This window comes from Chelonia mydas, chromosome 4, assembly GCF_015237465.2.
Source record: "Chelonia mydas isolate rCheMyd1 chromosome 4, rCheMyd1.pri.v2, whole genome shotgun sequence".
NCBI classification, from domain to species: domain Eukaryota; kingdom Metazoa; phylum Chordata; order Testudines; family Cheloniidae; genus Chelonia; species Chelonia mydas.
This window is the reverse complement of record NC_057852.1, coordinates 57,083,788-57,104,806: the sequence shown is the minus strand read 5'-3', so window position 1 is coordinate 57,104,806 and position 21,019 is coordinate 57,083,788. Positions and strand designations below refer to the sequence as shown.

Here is a 21,019-nt window from a genome sequence, read left to right as displayed (position 1 = left end):
AGATGAGACAGTACTAGGGTCGAAAAAAAGAATTACAATGACAAAGTGGTTTGACTAGATTATACTAATAGGTTGATAAGTGACTTGTGATCAGTGTAGAGAAATGGAAAATAATAAGATTAGGGGCCAGAAATAATTATCTTGATTACCAAATGCAATATGAGACTAGAGACCATGAAGAAAAAAATGTATAGGTGATAGATGATTAAGATAAAAACCTACAAAACAAATCAAAACCATTTTTACAATGTTTCATGTAAATTGAAAAAGGTAACTAGGAAACAGGGTATATTTGTAGAAACATGAACAATAAATTAGCAGACATTATTATTTTACTATTGAAATAATACAACAGGGAACAACAAAAACGATTCATGGTTGTAAGAGAATTAATTATTATAAAGTAAGAGAGGTAAGCCTTACTTGATTTTTGTTAATTTATTTGCAGGGGGGCGGGGGGAAGGGGTGTATCTTAGAAGAATATTTTAGAGATAGAGATGACATTTAGGTTTATTGGTATGTCCTGGATTTAAGTGGGTAGGAATCTGCTTATATATTTTTCTCCTGGCCCATGTTCCGTTGTTGACTGTGTTCTGAAATCATCATGCTTGCTATTGGGTAAAAATGGTTTCCATATTATTTTCATTTTTTAAAGAACTGAAATAATCTTTTCTATGCCTCCATCAAGTAAAGGTTGTATCAGATTTCTGTTATTGTCTTGTTCTTCTTTTCAGCCCGAAAGTCCAAAAAGTTGGGAAAATTGAAAGGGATGCATGAAGAACAGCAACAACAGCAGCAGCAACAGCCGCCACCCCAAAGCCCAGAGGAAGGGACTACATATATTGCTCCAGTAAAAGAGCCATCTGTAAACACAGCACTCGTTCCTCACCTGTCTGCTATTTCACCAGCACTTGCTCCTTCACCCACTACGGTCCTTGAAAGCATTGAACCTGAAATAGTGTATGCAGGATATGATAATTCAAAACCAGATACAGCAGAGCACCTGCTTTCCACTTTAAACCGCCTTGCTGGCAAGCAGATGGTTCAGGTGGTAAAGTGGGCAAAGATACTTCCAGGTAGGAATGTATTTTATTGTATGTGTTTTCTTTTGAAAATAGGATTTGTGGCTTAATATGCCATTTGCCCAACAGGTCTAGGTAAAATTAATCTTCTTTCATACATTTTAAAGATAGATAATATATTTTTGCAGGAGAGGAGGAGGTGATAAATATTGTATTGCATCATTAATGTAATGACTGTTTCTTGTGTTTCTCATTGCAAATTAAAACTTTAAAGTCTTGTTGGTATTAGTAATAACCACCTAAATAAAATAAATGTTGGGTTGCTAGAACTAAGAGTTCTGCTTGGGACTGTATTGTTTAAAATGTGCAGACTAAGAATAGGTTTCAGTGCTATAATTGTTTCATTGAATATTTTGGAGAAATGTAAACTGTTAGGGAAAGGTGAGCTTTTTTTCCAGTTTAAGCTTAAGGTGCTTCATATTACATTGCACCTGAATGTTGATTGTAGTTTGTGATTAATCATTTTGTTCTTCAGGATTTAGAAACTTGCCTCTCGAGGACCAAATTACTCTAATCCAGTACTCATGGATGTGTCTATCATCATTTGCCTTGAGCTGGAGATCATACAAACATACAAACAGCCAATTCCTCTATTTTGCTCCAGACCTGGTCTTCAATGAGTAAGTATCTATTAATTGGCCTTTTCAAAGTAAGATGGATAGAGTTCAGATATTGTAATATTTTTAAATATATACAAGGATTATGAAAAATTCTGCTAATCCCAATTTGAAATTAGATACAGAAAGTTGAGCAAGTGAAAACTTTCAACAAAGCTATATTACCTCCTTCCAATTTTCTTTATGTATGCAAGTGCATGTAGAAATGTTCCCAAAACAAGGATGTTATGTTGGCTTTGAAATATGACTGATATATAACCCAGATTAATAGAAAACAGTCTCTTTTTGGTATCTACTATAGCTTGAAAGAATATCTAATTTCCAGGAAATGTGAATGTTTAAATTGCAAGTTTTTCTAAGCAGATTCAGGTAATGGTTCTTTTGTTAACAGTATACAGCTGCTCAGTGTGTTTTCATGACAATCATAATTGCCCTTCTTTGCAGTCATGAAAGAAGCCAAAATGTTTTTCTATAACGAAACATTCCTAGTTGTATGATGCAAAAAAAAAAACCAACAAAAAACAAAAAAAAACTGAAGGAACTATTCCTTCCAAGCATGTGTATTCCTTCCTATTTTAAGTTAATATTTTAGTGCTGTTTACTTGCTGAATTAGTGATGTAATTTATGTTTAATGTTTGTTTATTCAGAATGGTAGGGTCAGGAAATAAAAATAACCAGTCAAATTGGGATAGCATCACATGCTCATTCCAGAAGAGAGCTCTTTCTAAAAGTATGAAAGAGGAACAACCAATAGAACAGGAGGAGTGATGAGGGAAGAAAAAACAGGAAAAGAATGGACAAAAAATAGAAGCTTCCAACTCAGTTCACTAAACCATTCTGAACCATTTATCTTGGAGAGTGTGCGGCAAAATGTTATTGGTGTATTTCTGCATATGCCACTGTGCAGACAATTAACATTTTATGTACTTATTAATTATTGCTCTGTTTTGGCATCATCAGCCTGATCCAAAGCCCATTAAAGTCAATGAGAGTCTTTCCATTTACTTCAAAAGGCTTTGGACCCAGTCCCATAATGGTAAACGTTGTCAAAACAGGTTTGACTAAGGGGAAGGCGTTAGTCAATGGGAATGTGGTTAGAAATGTACTTTCAGCCTGTGTGCTGAAGAAATTGAATAGGGAATTCAAAACTTATATTAGTAGAAATGAATCCCACCTGCAAACAAAAATGTACTTGCAGTTTACAGTGGGAAGTAATAGTAAAATTAGCATCAAACTCTAGCAGTTGCTCAAAAGTATGGATTGGATGAATGGTTTATAAGGTGGATAGAAAGCTGGCTATATCATTGGGCTCAACAGGTAGTGATCAATGACTCGCTATCTAGTTGGCAGCCGGTATTAAGCGGAGAGCCCCAGGGGGTCAGTCCTGGGGCCAGTTTTTTGTTCAACATCTTCATTAATTATCTGGATGATGGGATGGATTGCACCCACAGCAAGGTCGCGGATGACACTAAGCTGGGGGGAGAAGTAGATATGCTGGAGAGTAGGGATAGGGTCCTTAGTGACCTAGACAAATTGGAGGTTTGGGCCAAAAAGAAAACTGATGAGGTTCAACAAGGACAAGTGCAGAGTCCTGCACTTAGGATGGAAGAATCCCATGCACTGCTACAGGCTGGGGACCGACTGGCTAAGTGGCAGTCCTTGCACAAGAAATGAAGAAATAATATAATACCCAGCTCTAATATAGCCCTTTTCATCAGTAGATCTCTAAGTGCTTTACAAAACTATCATTGTCCCCATTTTACAGAAGGGAAACTGAGGCACAGGGCAGTGAAGTGACTTGCCCAAGGTCACCGAGCCCTATCTCTGGGAATGGAATCCAGGTCTGTTGACTACCAGGATAGTGCTCTGTCCAGTAGGACACACAGCCAGGCGGGTCCTTATACGTTGACCTATCCTGCAATGGGGGGGACACTTTGTTTTGATGAACAATTAATAACAAATAATTAAATGAATATAACTGAATAAAAAGGAGGTGGTGTCAATCCCAGAAAGTGTATAAGATGCATGAGTGAGTGAGGAACAAGGTATAGGATTATATACACACTAATGCATTTTTGTTCGATGTAAGGTAAAATAACTAATATAATAAATTTATTGTTAGTTTTTAACAAATTGTTTTCTTTGACATTCAGCATATTATCTTTTCACTTTTTTCTTAAATACTGTGAGCAAAAGGAAGTTCTACATCTAAAAATGTTGGAAATGGTGTGATACGGTGACTGTTTTCTGTGACTCATTTCTTATTACTCTGATGGCTGGCTTACAAGAAATGATTAGTCAATGAGAATCTCCGTTATTTATCTGTTAAGTACATCCTTTAATCATGAAAAATATATTCCACAAGCTCCTCCATGCCTATATTTGATTTGATTTTCATGTTAGGGTTACGCAGGACTAGAAATATTTGCCCACCTTCACCTGCCTCTGGTGTATGCCTGAATAAATGCACCATTTGTCTTTATGAATTATGCACATATTGCACCTCTTTGACTGTGCTTAGAGAACAAGATGTGAGCCGAGTGATAAAATGAAGATAAAATGCTTTTCTACTATGTCTCTTTATGTATTGTGGAAATTCCTAAAAACGTTAAAATTGGTATTAATTAAACCAATGCTATATATTTTGTTCATGTGTGTGCATATATACTACATGTACACTGCTTGAAGGTGTATATTACACAGCACAGGGGTCACCATTAAAAGTGAATATTTATAGAACATTACTTCATCAGAATTATTTCCCACTGTAAATCTAGTGAAAGATTGTGCTATATGTGGTACAGCTTAGTGGTTACTATTGGTAAATGTTGACTTAAATGGGAATCATTGTATATGTAATATGTAGAGAGAATAAATGATGCGTGTGGTGCAGTATCAGTAGCATGCCTTTCAGCTGGCCATATTACTTATGTGTAGTGAAGCTATTATGATGCATTTTCCCACCATAGATGAGAGGTCACATTTTCAAAAGCACCCAAGTGACTTAGTGGCTAGATCCACAAAGGGAGTCAGCCTGACGCTGCCGAGCTGCTTGGCACCCTAGCTCACGGTATGCCCCAGCAGTATTCTTGAAATATGCATTCCACCCCCTATCTCACCTGCAGGGCCCAATCTGGTAGCCATTCTGAGAGCACACCTACTCGGGGCAGGGGGGAACATCTCCAGGATACCCAGTAGCCCAATGGTTAGGGCACTCATCTGGGTTTTGGGAAGCTGTATTAAACGATTAAATATATTTTGGGCTAGAGAGGGAAAGTGAGAGCTTGACTCTATAGCTAAGTAGTCAGGGCACCAGGTGGGATGTGGGAGACCAAGTTCAATTCCTTACTCCAAATCAGGTCATTTGAAGCAGGGATTTGAAAACAGGTCTACCATATTCTAGGTGAATGCCCTGGCAGTTGGATAGAATGAGGTGGGAAAGTGGATCGGTCTGTTTGTCTGTCTCTCTCAAGAAAGTGCTGGCCTGGCTTAGGCACCCAACTTGAGGAGAGGGTTCATGGCTGTGAATCCTGAATGGATAGGCACACAGTTCCCTTTGACAGATGGGTCTTAGGTTCCGCCTCTCTCCTCAGCATTTTTTACTGGCTGGCCTAGGCAACTCATTACTCAGCATGCTGACTTCTGAGAAACTCATTCTCAGCTACCTAACTTTCCTGAGACATTATATAGGGAGCCTAACTCAGGGCTGAGAATTCCAGTGAGCAGCAGGGTCCCTAAAAGTTAAGCCTTATAACACAAAATATTGCAATTCCTAAATCACATTGTGGATTCGGCCATTAGGAACATAAGACTTTGATCCAGAGCCTCATACGTACTTAGGTACCTAACTCCCATAGGTTTTAATGGGAGTTAGATGCCTAACTATCTTTGAGGATCTGGACCTTGGATGTAGACTCATAAGTCATTTTAGCACTTTTGAAAATTTTACCCAAAGTCTCTGTTTCATCCATCTGTAAAATGGGCATAATAATTTACATCACAGGAACATTGAGAGGCTTCATTAGAGTTGGGAAAATGCTCTGGCACTCTTATAAAAGACATTATAGAAGTATAATGTAGCAGCATTGAAACAATACTGTATAAACACAATGTATTAGTAGCTATAACTAATAAAATACACTACACTTTTCCTTGCTCCTCTGATGCTTTTTTGGTTTTCAGCTGTACTGTAGGAAATAAAAGGAGTACTGTAAAAATCATGGGTATATAAAAGTTAATGGGCCAGATCTTAAAATTTTAATTCAGTTCTGTCTATTTACTAAATTCATTCAAGGATAATTTTGCCTGAGCAAAGACTTGGGGGGTTTGTCCAATAAAAATACCTCTAGATGCCACAGAGGCACCAGGAGATGTGCTCAGTTCACAAAAAAATTGAAAAGTTAAAGTGAAGTTGAAGAGAAGAAACTAAAAATATAATTTTCACTAATATTTATCAAAGATGTCTGACATTTCCAATTCCACCAATGGAGCTCTGCTGTTAGTTCACATGTTCAGTCAGTTACAATAAGAAAGACTCATCAGAAGATAACTGAAGCTGCAGCATAATTAGTGTTGACATACATTTTTAAGGGTACAGTAAAACATTCTATTCCAGTTGGTATTTTAAATTGATAATAAAAAGAAATTATTAGCCAATTTATTGACATTTGAATGACAAAATTATCTCTAGTGAGTAGTAATCCCTTTAGTCTTTGGCTTCAGACAATATATCACACTGTTAGCCATTGTTCTGAGTGGTTGTGAAATATTTTTGCATTATATAAATTTAACTCTTGTCCATATAAAAAACAATACATTCATTTCCATAAACAAAGCCCAGGCCTCAATCTAAAGCAGAACACTAAATTTCAATAAACTATAACTTAATTTTGTATAGCATCCTTTGTACTAAACGCTTTGTGGCTCCCACAATTGCAAAGTGAAGTAAGAGAGGAATTAGAAGCATTTTTCAGATGAGATTTGAAAATGGATAGTGAGCAGATGAAGTGGAGAGATGCAGAAAAGCTTGTTTCAGATTTCAGGAGCTGCCAAGGTAGCTCTTGAACTAACAGTGACAAGATTATGTGACTGAGCAGAGGATTTGGCAATACCAAGGAACTTCAGAATTTTTAAATTAAAAGCTAGTAAATTGGAATTTAACTGTAGCTATGATTTTATTTTAAATCTGAATTTTATTAATTTTACATATTTTCTTAGTAAACAGAACATACATTGTCTTTTTATTATGTCCCTGACATCCTCTCACAGAATACTCGTGGAACCTGAGACCATTAGGATTAGTGTTGCATAACATGCTGTAAGAATACAACTACCTCTGTGTGACCTTTAGATGCTGAAGCTTATAATTCTTCCTGGTATTCTGATTTCTATAGTAACAGTAAGGAGGATAAATGCAACTAAATAAGACGCATATTTAAGAGCGCCAGATATGTTTTGACTATACATATTTGGGAGAAAAAAAGATGATTCCTTAGATTTTGAATGTCTATCAAAGTGTTTAAACAATTACTATTCCATTCAGCATTTTGCATGGGGTTGAATATAACTCTGACAGTACTGATGCTAGTCTAGATTTCAAGCTATTAATCCAATAGTGTCTAATTTTAGGACAATCTTGTAATCTTTTAAATCTAATAGTCATTAAGTCCCCTTTTCTTTCCTTTATTGTCTAGACACTTCTTGTTATCAGTTTGATAATATTCATACTTCGCTAATAAAAGGCTAAACCTGTGATCACTTATCTGTTAGAAAATCAGCAAGCATGTTTCTGTCCATATTTATGTGCTTGCATATATCTCCTGTCAAGAGAGGACTTGAGCTCATGAAATCTGAACCATTGGTGCAATGAGAAGTGGGTGTGGACATGCACAGCTTTATCAGTGACATTTGTATACATGTTAATTCTTTACTTTCCTTAAAGATCAGTTCAGGCCACTTTCTGAGATGAAGTGAGCTGTAGCTCACGAAAGCTTATGCTCAAATAAATTTGTTAATCTCTAAGGTGCCACAAGTATTCCTTTTCTTTCTGAGATAAGTGTATCAAAGCATTCAGTTTTGTATAGTGTACAAAAACCAGTGTCATTTTAATGGAGTACACAAAAAGGAAACCTGCAGATTTATATCTGATACTGCTATAAAAATGCAACAAGCAGCAGTTGCTCTGTAGGTTTTATTTCACTGGATGGTCTTTGAGAATAGTTATTGGTCAAGCAAAGCAAGGCCCTACACTCAACTAGATGTCATTTCTGTGTTTGTCTTTCTGTTTGTCTGTAAATGCAATAACTTTTGAATGCCACCGCTGATTGATTCCAAATTTCACGGAATATTCTAGACATCAGAGCAGAAAACCCTACTGATTTCAGGGGAAACTGGAAAAACCAGAAAGGGGAAAATGAGGGCACACATGGAGCCCTTGGCCTCTGGTTAGCAGAGCCAGCAGCTTCAACCAGGTCTGTAACTGCCTACAGATCAAAGAACCGGTGATGGCAGCCACAAGCACTTTCCAGCATAATAGTTATCAGATGATCCCCCAGATCATCTTTGTCCATTTACCAAGTAGAGTTTAAAATGTTGACACCTTAAATGACTTCTGTCCTAGGCAGAAAGAAAAGAAATAGGAATGGTGGGGGGAGAGGGGTATGCACAGAGCCCCTGGCATGGCTTGAGTGAGGACTGAGGGACTGCCATGGGGAGGAGGGAAAAGCAAGACCCGCTTTAAGGCAGCCCAAGGGTCTTCGTTCTGCTGCCTGCCCAGGCAAAACCTCCTTATCTTTGAGGCTGTTTGGAGTGAGGGAGAGAAAATTGTTTTTCTTCACTACTGAACAAGAGAGTGTAACCAGTACTTTTGCCACTTTGGGAGACTGTGTGTAGTTGTGTGATGGACATGTAAATGGATACAAAATGCTGTTTTACTGACTATATACCCTAGGGGAGCCAGTATGCATTGTGATGTTCAGGGGTACATTTCTATTATTATTGAATGTAGCACTGCAAAAGTAAAAGTTTGGATAAGAAGAAAATATTTGTGTAATTTTATTTTTAATGTGGAACCTTTACCATAGTAGAACATAAACTGAAGGGAAGATTAGTGCTTTCATGTCTTCTACTTCGATTCCCATTAACTGCATACTTAATTGTTACTTATGTCAGACATTTGATTTTATTAGTCATTTGTATGCTTTTATTATCACAGATTTTTAGGTTTAAATAATTGGATTATTTTAATTATTTTAATGTGAATCCTAATGTGAGTTTTATCAGATTTAATATGCTTTAAAAATGGAAAGTGATGTGATGTTACATATAAATTGATGTGATCAATTTAGCAGTTCTTAGCACTGTAGAACAAATATCTTTACCTTCTCCAGGAGGAAACTTAATGTATTATTAATGTGGTGGTATAACCGTACTACCCTGAAGACAGATTCATTTAAAATCAGGGGAATGTATTTTTTTTCCTATAGGCCATGGGCTGATCATGGCTTAAAGTCACAGCCCATGCTGGATGGGTATGAAGGGGGAATGCTGCAACAAACCCCAGGAATTTTAGCTGGCTGTTCCAGAAGACTTCCTGGGAGAGCACCTTCCATATGGAACTCCACTATTTTGGAAGAGGGTACAGCATTCCTTTCCACTCACAGCTGGCTAGCAAGGGTGGTCCCTTTTGAGGAGACTGGTGCTGCTGGCAATGCTAGCCATGTGTAAAGTCTGGACACCCCAGTCCCACTGTGGCTAGCCCTTCCACTGCACCAGCAGTTGCTGACAGTGGGCTGTGCCTCCCCTCCTTTTCATAAAAACAGAAGCCTGAACATAAATGGTTTATTGTAAAAGTCATTATTTTAAAGCACTTATCTTCATTTTGCCCAAGCAATGTCCATTTCCATTAAAATAGTAGCAGAAAAGGCAACTGGCAGTCAGCAGCTGGAATTAACAAGCATTCTAACTCTTCAGCAGCTGCCTGCTACTCCTTTTTTATTTGCATAGAAACAGACATTTGATTGGCGAACACAATCCCATGCGCAAGTGGTTCAGAATAACAACTAGTTTAAGAATTTTACCTTCTTTTGAGCCAAGCAAGAGGTTGCTGATCTTATGTCTATTTCCTTGAAAACTAGAGGAGGAACAGCAGCCAGCAATTCATTTGGTAATTTCTGTTACAGGGTTAGGAGCTGAAATTCTTGTTTTCCAAAGAACTATAGGCTGCTGCCAGTTTCTCTGTTGATAGGCATGTGGTTTCAGGGAGGGCACTTAACTGAGACCTTAAGGTAGCTTTCAGAGTAACAGCCGTGTTAGTCTGGATTCGCAAAAAGAAAAGGAGTACTTGTGGCACCTTAGAGACTAACCAATTTATTTGAGCATGAGCTTTCGTGAGCTACAGCTCACTGTGATTCTCTGTGAATGTCTGTTCTTGGGGCTCATTCTCCAGGTTTGTCAGAAGGGCTTTCTCAGGAGAGAACCCTAATATTTAGAATTCACTCACTTAACTTCAAGTACAATGCAAAGCCTATTCATTTAGCTTAGAGGGCTTGTTGTTGTTTACTTTATTCACACAATTTGGGTATGAATTTATTCCGGTAATAACAGTGTAATGGGCCAGATTTTTAAAAGCACACTTGCACTTTTGCATACATGATGCTCAGGCACACCTAAAATTGGCTGTGCACTTTTCCCTGCACACCTTGGAAAATCTGGCCTTGTATTTAATAAGACCTTTGTGGGCTACTGGTTCAATTTATGTTTACATTTTTTGTAAATAGCACCTTGTTATCATTATAAGCACTGCATAGATTACCAAAGTTGTTATTTTAGTGTACTAGGAGAAAAGCATATATTAGACCAATATGTTGCTTATACACATATACAAACAGAGTGTTTTGTAGATAAATAAGATATTGTCCCTGACCCAAAATGTTTAAATTTAGTTATAACACCACCAGAGACAGCAGCATACAATGTGTAGGGGGAGGTGGGAGGACACAGCTTACACTAATAAGATCATGTATTTACTTAGGTTTGTACATACACATGTTGGTTCCTTTGCTTGTGTTAAATATTTTCTTTGTTTATAAACAAAAGTTCTGACTGGTGACAGCTTCTTCGGAATATTTACATTTAAGTGGCCAAACCAATAATTTTATAGTAAAGGGACTGGGGTGGAAAAGGAAAATAAAGTAATAGGTACCTGCTTACATCAGCATCATTTGTAAGAAAGAAAAAACTGGAACTCTTTCATGCAAGAGAATGAAACATATATGCAGGGATTTTAAAGCTGCAATTTTAATAACTTAAAGTTAAAAAGCGGGGGAGGGGTTGGAGGGACTAACTCCTATAAAATACCAGGTAGCTTCTTGGACCCAAGACAATGTAAAATGGCCTCCATGCCAAATAACCTATATTCAGGGTTGGGCCTTGCAGCCCAACCCCTACCATTGAACCCACCTCTGAATTCTCTCATTTGACTGCTGCTTCAGTTCCTTCTCACTGCTGCATAGTCCGGGTCCGAAACTTTAGTGTCCTCAGCTCTGCTGCTGTTCTGAAAAACACATTAATTCAGCTGTAAATAGTTCATAGCTTTATTCTGCTATCAGCTCTCAAACTTCCCTCCGCCTATAGGGGTAGAAGCTCATTCCACAAGAGCTCTTGCAACAATCATAGCACCTCTTCAGGACATACCCCTCCGAGACATTATGCCCTGGTGCAGGACTTGGCTGCTGATGCCTTTTTTGGGATAGTGGTTCTCTGCTCAACCCTACCATCCTCATTCCTTCCTCCTATTGAAGTGCTTCTTGTCAGTCGCCCACAGTGGAATACAGCAGGGACCGTCACTTGAAAAAGAAGAGGAGGTTACTTACCTGTAACTGGAGGTTCTTTGAGATTTGTGGTCCCTATCTGTATTCCACTTCCCACCCTCTTTCCCTGCTGGTTCAGATCTTATCTTATGAGAAGGAACTGAAGAGGCCATCAGTCCACTGTGCCCTTTATCGCCCTGGTAGGAGGCACGAGGTGAGCCAGGGTGCTTGCCTGGACCAACAGACACTGCTTTCAAATTCTCTGACTCCGGGTGCCTGGTGTGCATGCGTAACCCACAGTGGAATTCCAAATGTTGACCAAATACTTTTTTTTCAATACTTTTAGAGTAGAGCAGGGGTAGGCAACCTATGGCACGTGTGCCAAAAGCGGCACGCAAGCTGATTTTCAGTGGCACTCACACTGCCTGGGTCCTGGCCCCCGGTCCGGGGAGCTCTGCGTTTTAATTTAATTTTAAATGAAGCTTCTTAAACATTTTAAAAACCTTACTTACTTTACATACAACAATAGTTTAGTTATATATTATAGACTTATAGAAAGAGACCTTCTAAAAACTTTAAAATGTATTACTGGCACGCAAAACCTTAAATTAGAGTGAATAGATGAAGACTCGGCACACCACTTCTGAAAGGTTGCCGACCCCTGGACTAGAGGATCTGCCTTTATTATTTGGTTTCTGCTTTGGATAGAAATTCCATATTTGAATAATACGAATATGGCAGTAGGAATGTACTACTGTCCTCCTGACCGGGATGGTGATGGGGATTGTAAAATGCTCTGGGAGATTAGGGAAGCTATAAAAATAGAAAACTCAATAGTGGGGATTTCAGCTATCCCCATATTGATTGGGTGCATCAGGACAGGATGCAGAGATAAAGTTTCTATAAACCATAAATGACTGCTTCTTGGAGCAGCTCATGCTGGAACCTAGAAAAGGAGAGGCAATTCTTGATTTAATCCTAAGTGGAGCACAGGATCTGGTCCAAGAGGTGAATATAGCTGAACCTCTTGGTTATAGTGATCAGAATGTAATTAAATTTAACATCCTTGTGGGGGCTGAGGGGAAAGTAATAAAGAAGCCCACCACAGTAGCATTTAACTTCAGAACTACACAAAATTACTGCTGGGGGAATTCCACACCAAAAGATTAAAAATTTTACGCAAAGTATTTTAAAATTCTGCGTATTTTATTTGTCAAAATAACATAATATAATCATGCCAGTTTCAGTTATTTTAGTAATTTATTTCAAAACACCCATCAACAAGTATGTCTGTAACAATACAGACAACAAAAAAGATTCAGGAAATGTTTTGACAAATAGATTCTTTACTAGGCATATTAATACAGAATTTTTGAGTAACATTTCTGTATTGTAGTTTAAATGAATTATATTTCCCACACCCTCAGAAGCAGTGCAAAGGCTGGGAGGAATCAGGGGTATGGAGGAGCTGAGGGAGAGGGAAATAATTGCTGGGAAGGAGGTAAGGAGTGAACCTGGAGGGTTTTTGGGTATGGGTGGGAGAGTATGGAACAGGGTTTTTTTTGGCAGGGTGCAGGATTGTCCTGGCTGACCACTAGCCTCTCCCATTCAATCAGGCACATCTGTCCCTGTCCCGCTGTGTCCCTGCACCCCCACACCCCATTCAGCCAGACATATCTGCACATGTCCCCATATGGCCCTGCAACCCCACTCCCATTCAGCCACTTGCTCAATGTTGTCACCCCAATAACTCCTATGCTCCCATGACTAGACCTACTGAACCCCAGAGTGTGTGATCCCCGCCCCCCCCAGCAGCCCTGTGTGCCCTGCTCTGTCCATCACCCCCATGTCCTTTGCCTTCTCACCTGGCCCCATGGACAGGGCTCTGTGAGGAAGGCAGCTTCTACCTCCTTCTCCACGACTGGCTGCTCCGGCCCTAGCACCAACTGCCCTCTTTTCTGGTGCCACATCAGCCCCTGGTAGGTGAAAGGTGTAAATGCAATGTTACCCGTCTCATGGCTTCCCTTCGCCTTCCTGTCAGAATCAATTATTCTACGGGGAGGGATCTGTGAGGGACATTAATTCTGTGTTTGCGCGAATAACGCAGAATTCCCCCAGGAGTAAAAAATGAGGAAGCTAGTTAAACAGAAATTAAAAGGTGCAGTCACAAAAGTGAAAAAGCCTGCAAGCTGCATGGAAACTTTTAAAAAACAGCATAATAGAGACTCACATTAAATGTATGCCCCAAATTAAAAAACATAGTAAGAGGACCAAAAAAGTGCCACCATGGCTAAACAACCAAGTAAAAGAAGCACTTAGCGACAAAAAGGCATCCTTTAAAAACTGTACCCAGTACCTGTCCCAGATCTGAAGAATTGCTTCGTGTATCTCGAGAGCTTATCTCTCTCACCAACAGAAATTGGAAAATATATTATCTTACCCACATTGTTTCTCTATTTGGCAACTAGTTTTTTGTGCAACATTATCCTCAGCTCATCCACGTTACATCATCCGCAAGTAATTCCTGGAAGTAAACTAAATAAGTCTGTATCTGCGCACAGTGTGGATAGGAGACTAGATAAATAATAACAATCATGAATAATCGAGATCGCAACTAGTAAATGCCTCTCCTTTAAGCAAACATACATCAATAAAAGAAAAACACCAATGACAGAACCAGAAAGAATATGTAAAAAAACCCAAAACCAACAACCCCAAAACAAAAAACAACTGTAACAATATGTATGCTTAGAATCAGATCATTTTTATGCTAATAAAGGTACAAACTGTTTCAATACACTCTTTGGTGTTGACTAGGCCAAACAGGCAAATGTATGACAGACACATGGGATGGGTTTAAATGAGTATTAATTACACCTTGGGGAGGAGCACTACACTGCCCTTTTCATGCTTTCAAATACTAAGCATTTAATTGGCTCCAACGCAGATCACAGGACTTTAACCACAAACCAAACAATAACTCAGAAGAGAGTCTACCCTAGACTCAGTTCTGTTGTAACACCCCCCGCCCTGCCAGAGGACACACCAGGGGGATGGAGTGTCAGAGGCTGGGAGCTGGGACGCAGCATCATAAGCCTCACAGCTTCTAATCTTCAACTAAGGGAACGGAGGGTGGGGCAGCTAACTGGAGAGTAAAGGTACATCTACCCTGCAAAGACAAACCCATGACACCAAATCTCAGAGCCCAGGTCAATTGACTTGGGCTTGCAGGACTTGTGCTGTGAGGCTAAAAATAGCAGTGTAGATGTCTGGACTGGAGCCTGGGCTCCAAGACCCTTCCCCCTTACCAGGTTTGAGGCTGCAGCCTGAGCAGGAACATCTACACTGCTATTTGTAGCCCTGTGAGCGCAAGTCAATTGACCCAGGCTCTGAGACTTGGTGTTGCAGTGTAGACATACCCTAAGAGGCTTTTGAAAAGTCTGGTCAACTTTAAATAGGTAGTGGGGGGTACCTGGAAGCCAATCAGCTGGCCCTTTCCCCTCTTAGCCAGCCAATGACTAAGTAGAGAACCAAAGGGAGATAAGGAATACAGGGGAGTAGCGCCCCCCCCCCATTCCTGGCGCTCATGAGTTTTAGACGTCTTTCATTTCCTGCTGTCCAGTCAAAAGGTCCGCCCCGTTAAAGGAGGTGGGAGGGTAGAGGAATAAAAAACCAGAGACAGCATTGAGCACAAGATGTTTCATTCACTCATACATAATGATGTGACTTGTGGTATTAGATGTAAAGTCTGGGGTGTTACAGCATGGTCCATTTCTTGTGTATAAGCAAGTCAAGCTAAAATTGGGAAGGATCCTGCATCGATTCTAATCTATAATTTATGTGTGTATGGATCAGTATATTTATCTGACTTCATGGCACCTGTAGGTGAATTTCAAGTTTCTTGGTAGCCCCAGGCAGTTAGTAGTTGGTTTATGTCCTGAAGTATGAGGAATTACTTTCCTTACAAAACTTTTATCTTAGCAAATGTTAATTATTACTTAATAATGAGTTAATGATTCATACAAATTTGTTTTTAAAAAAAATCCTACTAAGCTCTTGGCCTCAGAGTTGTCTTATGGCTCATTAATATGCATTGTGTAAAAATGTATTTCATTTTGTAATTTTTAAATGTTACCATTTAATATCATTGTCCCTTTTTTGTGTGTATTAGGAGAGTGGATAAATAGGAGAACTCAGTCCCTTTTCAATACTATTAATTCAGTTTGGGGCAATTTCAGATTAAGGGTGAGTGAATTCCAAAGCTGGGCCTTGGCTGACTGACTGCAGCAGTATAGCACAGGGACAGGTAGCCTATCAGGTAGGAAGGTCCTGGCCATTGAGTGATTTATAGGTTAAAGCCAGCACCTTAAACTCTACACAGAAACCAACAGTATAATATCCAGTCCTCTCACCTTAATCTGCACACCAGATCTAAAGTGTGACCAGATGCATGGGTGAGCATTCAGCACCAGGGATAATCTCACGGCTGTGATGGTGGTCATGAAATCCTGAGCCCTTCCTCTTTTACCTGTAGCGTTACAGTTAATTTAGAACCCAGGTATGTATATGAGTAGATAGAAATAATTTTATCAGTGGTTCTAGAAGTTTCCCTAACCTTACATGCACTGAATTTCATTAGCTATAGTTCTGACCAGTCACTGAGCTTTGTTAGTTTCTCCTGCTGGTTCCTCAGATGCTTCTCTAGTTTTGTCTAATCTAAATAATATTGTCAGCTATATAACTGAGAGAGAATAAAATTCCCAAGTAGCATTAGTAGCCAGGAATGCTTTTTTCACCATCATTTGGCAGGGAGATTTTTAACTCTTCCTTCTGGAAGCTGACTTCACAACTTTTACCCATGTTGTCATCACTTGCACATTGCATTTCTGCAGAGAGCTTTTCTTGGGGCTCCACTTAGGAACTTGAGTTAGCACTGAATATGCAGTAATGCTCACTTTGCTGTTTGCCATTTAGTTACTTCAGCTACAGTGGTTTCCTGTTCATTTTGAATTGCAATTCAAGGTATAGATTTTGAACTACAAATCCCTATGTATTTTTGGCCCTGGCTACCTTAGGGACTCCCTCACTCTTTTTGCCTTATCACAACAATGGAGATTGATTTGGGCAAAAACAGCCCCTAGATGTGGACAGAATGGGATGGTAGGACATATTACTTTCCTACTAGTCCAACAGAAACAGTTTGTTAGGCCTTAGGCCTCTATTTACCCAGCTTTTTGCCTAATGATATGGGTTTGGGGGTGGGGGATTGAGTTCCGGACTGGATTTTCAAATTGCATTGTATTATTTTAGAATTAAATTATCTGTGATTTTATATTTTGCACAGGCACATTTAATAGTGAAAAATAAATAAAATGTTCCCTTTAGATACATATGCAGATCTTCCATTGACTTCACCCAGAGGTTGCACCCATGTATATGAAGGCAGAACTGGGCCCATTTTTTCCTATTCTATGCAAATTTCTGCTTTGTCCTATGGAGTTTCTGGGTGGGCAGGTAGCATAGGGACCATTTTTCCTCATTTCTCCCTTTGCCCATTGCTCCTCTGCAGAAGCTTGATACAGAGCTTTCTTGACTTGATGCACAAACTATGTCACCTCACAGCCCCAAAGAGTTATGGATTGGTCTGTGGCATCGGGGAATAGAATGGGCATCCTTAAATTCCTAATTGCGTTTGGTGACTTAATAACATTAACTTAGTATTTACAGCATTTGTTAAGTATTGCTTATAAAATTATAGGAAACTATAGGAAATATTGCCTATCTAAGGCAAAACAGAAAAGTTTTAAAGAGTGATTGCTATAGGCGCTTAGATACTTGATGTGCATCCTAGTGCAGTAGTAGTATAACAGTCGCCAGACAGCCAGGTGGAATAGCTCAGAGAATCAAGATTCAGCCATTACTGCAATACTAAAAGAGGAAACGTTAGAACGTAGACCCATTATGCCATAGTTTTAAAAATGTCTATTTATTTTAATTTAATAGTCTGTGCCTTGATCCTGCACATCCTTACTTGTGTGTAGAGCTTACTCACATGAATAGTCCAGTTCAAGTCGTAGGGATTGCTGTATGAATAAATTATACTCAATCAGAGTAAATGTTGTAGCCTTAGATTGTAAGCTCTTTGGGGCAGTGACTATGTCTTTTTCCATGTTCTGTACTTTCGATACTTAATAAATAATAACAGTTGATCTTGTTTGCTTTTCTAGTAAGAAAGTCTAAGGATATTCTAGTCAGTGTTCAAAGTGTTGGAAATGTTTCCTTTTGATTTTTCCTGTTCCTTTTCATATCCTTAGTCCATGATGGATCATGGCAAATTAAAAATAACATGGCATGCTACTTGTAACTAAGCTAGAAGAGGGTGGAAAAGAGGAGAGAATGTAGAGTACACCTAATAATGGGGAGAACATTTTCTTAGCATTCAGAAGAAGAAAAAAATCTGCTAAGGAAACAGAGAAAACACCAAGAAGCTTTAATAAGTCTTTGTTTGCATACACTGTGATTCTTCTCTTTCACCAGCCAGTTTGTATGTGTCATAAATATAAAGGGAAGAGTAACCACCTTTCTGTATACAGAACTATAAAATCCCTCCTGGCCAGAGGCAAAACCCTTTCACCTGTAAAGGGTTAAGAAGCTAAGATAACCTCGCTGGCACCTGACCAAAATGACCAATGAGGAGACAAGATACTTTCAAAGCTGGAGGGGGGACAAAGGGTCTGTCTGTGGGATGCTTTTGCCAGGAACAGATCAGGAATGCTCTTCATAACTCCTCAGAACTTCTGTTAAGTTAGTAAGTAATCTAGCTAGAAATGCATTAGATTTCCTTTTGTTAAATGGCTGGTAAAATAGGTTGTGCTGAATGGAATGTATATTCCTGTTTTTGTGTCTTTTTGTAACTTAAGGTTTTGCCTAGAGGAATTCTCTATATTTTGAATCTGATTACCCTGTAAGGTATTTACCATCCTGATTTTACAGAGGTGATTCTTTTACTTTTTCTTTAATTAAAATTCTTCTTTTAAGAACCTGATTGCTTTTTCATTGTTCTTAAGAGCCAAGGGTTTGGGTCTGTGTTCACCTATGCAAATTGGTGAGGATTTTTATCAAGCCTTCCCCAGGAAAGGGAGTGTAGGGCTTGGGGGGATATTTGGGGGGGGGGGGGGGGGGGAGAGACATCTCCGAGTGGGCTCTTTCCTTGTTCTTTGTTTAACACGCTGGTGGTGGTGGCAGCATAGGGTTCAAGGACAAGGCAAAGTTTGTACCTTGAGGAAGTTTTTAATCTAAGCTGGTAAGAATAAGCTTAGGGGGTCTTTCCTCTGTACCCTAGAGTTCAGAGTGGGGAAGGAACCTTGACAGTATGTTTGAAAAGTCATTTTCTTTGGTTCAAATAATTAGTTGAACTTAATCCAGTTGCTGTATTATGTGAATAAATATTTTGAATAAGTAGAGAAAAGTGTTGCTGATCAATAAAAAATGGCTAGTGATCATTGAACAATTATAGTGCTCTATTATACACCTGTCAGGGTTCCTTCCTCACTCTGAACTCCAGGGTACAGATGTGGGGACTCGCATGAAAGACCCCCTAAGCTTATTCTTACCAGCTTAGGTTAAAAGCTTCCCCAAGGTACAAACTCTGCCTTGTCCTTGAACAGTATGCTGCCACCACCAACAAAACAAAGAACAGGGAAAGAGACCACTTGGAGACGTCTCCCCCAAAATATCCCCTCAAGCCCTAAACACCCCCTTTCCTGGGGAGGCTTGAGAATAATATCCTAACCGATTGGTTACAAAATCATCAAAGACCCAAACCCCTGGATCTTGGAACAATGGAAAAATCAGTCAGGTTCTTAAAAGAAAGGTTTTATATATTAAAAAAAAAAAGAAAGGTAAAAATCATCTCTGTAAAATCAGGAAGGAAAATACTTTACAGGGTATTCAGATTCAAAACGCAGAGGATCCCCCTCTGGGCAAAACCCTAAAGTTACAGAAAACAGGAATAAACCTCCCTCTTAACACAGGGAAAATTCACATAAAACAAAAGATAAACTAATCCGCCTTGCCTGGCTTACCTATACTGGTTGCAATATTGGAGACTTGGATTAGGATGGGTTGGAGAAGATGGATTACTGTCTGGCCTCTCTCAGTCCCAAGAGAGAACAACCACGTAAACAAAGAGCACAAAACAAAAGCCTCCCCCCCGCCCCAAGATTTGAAAGTATCTTGTCCCCTTATTGGTCCTTTGGGTCAGGTGCTAGCCAGGTTAGCTAAGCTTCTTAACCCTTTACAGGTAACAGGATGTTGCCTCTGGCCAGGAGGGATTTTATAGCACTGTATACAGAAAGGTGGTTACCCTTCCCTTTATATTTATGACAACACCCATATTATATCCTAATTTTACAAGTGAGGCAAACAATCCACGTCCTCATGGCTGTTTACTTTTACCCTTTTTGTCTTGCAATAGTATCTTAAACACAGCAAAGTTCTAATTAGCGCTGTCTTAAATTTTAATACAGGATAGTTTAGTCTGAGATTGCCTAAGAAAAGAGCTTCTTGGAGATATGATGAGAAAGTAGAATTTGTTTGTTTTAAACTATGACTAAGAAATTTTTATCTCTAATATGGTGTGGTATGCTGACATATTGTTATGTAACTTCTCTTAAAATAGAAAAGAAAATTGGTTAATAAGAGGTTCGTTTGTATAAACTTCCTCATTTCAGATCGTCTCATGGGATTACAAAAAGGCATTTTCTTCTTTATAAAGGCATCATAAATATATATGCTTTGTCAGCCATTGGTATTCTAATATAACAGAACTGCAACAGTTTGACTAAATACCTAAAAGTTCCTTGTTCACTTTTAAAAATGGTTTCCTTTAGGCAGTTCAATGAACTATACTAAGCTCTAACATAAACTTCAATAACTAGAAAATAATTTATCAGATTCACTTTTATTGTAGCACACATTTATCTTTGTAGCTTGACCTTGTATGTTGCCAGGAAAATAGTTAGAACAGCTTTGGAAATTGAAGTTATTTGGGATGGACGAATGCTAAAACTAGCAACACAGAAATCTAGAATAGCTGATGCACTATTATTTAGTCCTGATATCCTCTTTAATACCCAGATGTCCGTCCACAGCATTAAGCTGCTAACTCCTTCATGGTATATACCAGTGATTTGAAGGAGATAACATGCGGTCATGAATTTCATTTTATTTTTATAAGCCATTTGCCTCATTTCTCATTCCTTTCCTAAAACTGTTGGTTGTATTTTTACAGTACAGCACCATCCAAAATGATGTTGTCCAAGTCAAGACGTCTACCTGTATGCTGAAAGAATCTCTCGACTGCCCCTCATTTTTGTGTAAAACTGACCATATACTTTATCCTTCCTCTTGTTACCGTATTTCTTCCCCTCACTACACACGCATACTTAGCCAATTCCCTGAGCAGAGTTGTGTAACTGATTCAAAACATTACACAACATGGGCTCAGAT

The 21,019-nt window shown here is 39.0% G+C and overlaps 1 protein-coding gene across 12 annotated transcripts in view; it reads left to right on the top strand.

The window, feature by feature from the left end:
* The window catches only part of NR3C2 (nuclear receptor subfamily 3 group C member 2), a 268,073-nt gene that overhangs the window by 227,540 nt on the left and 19,514 nt on the right, over positions 1–21,019 (top strand). For all 12 annotated transcript variants that reach the window (XM_043545794.1, XM_027818092.3, XM_037897371.2 and 9 more), the window contains 2 exons: positions 735–1,076; positions 1,558–1,702. In XM_043545794.1, the coding sequence (XP_043401729.1) occupies positions 735–1,076; positions 1,558–1,702 (487 nt within the window). The remainder of the gene's footprint in view (positions 1–734; positions 1,077–1,557; positions 1,703–21,019) is intronic.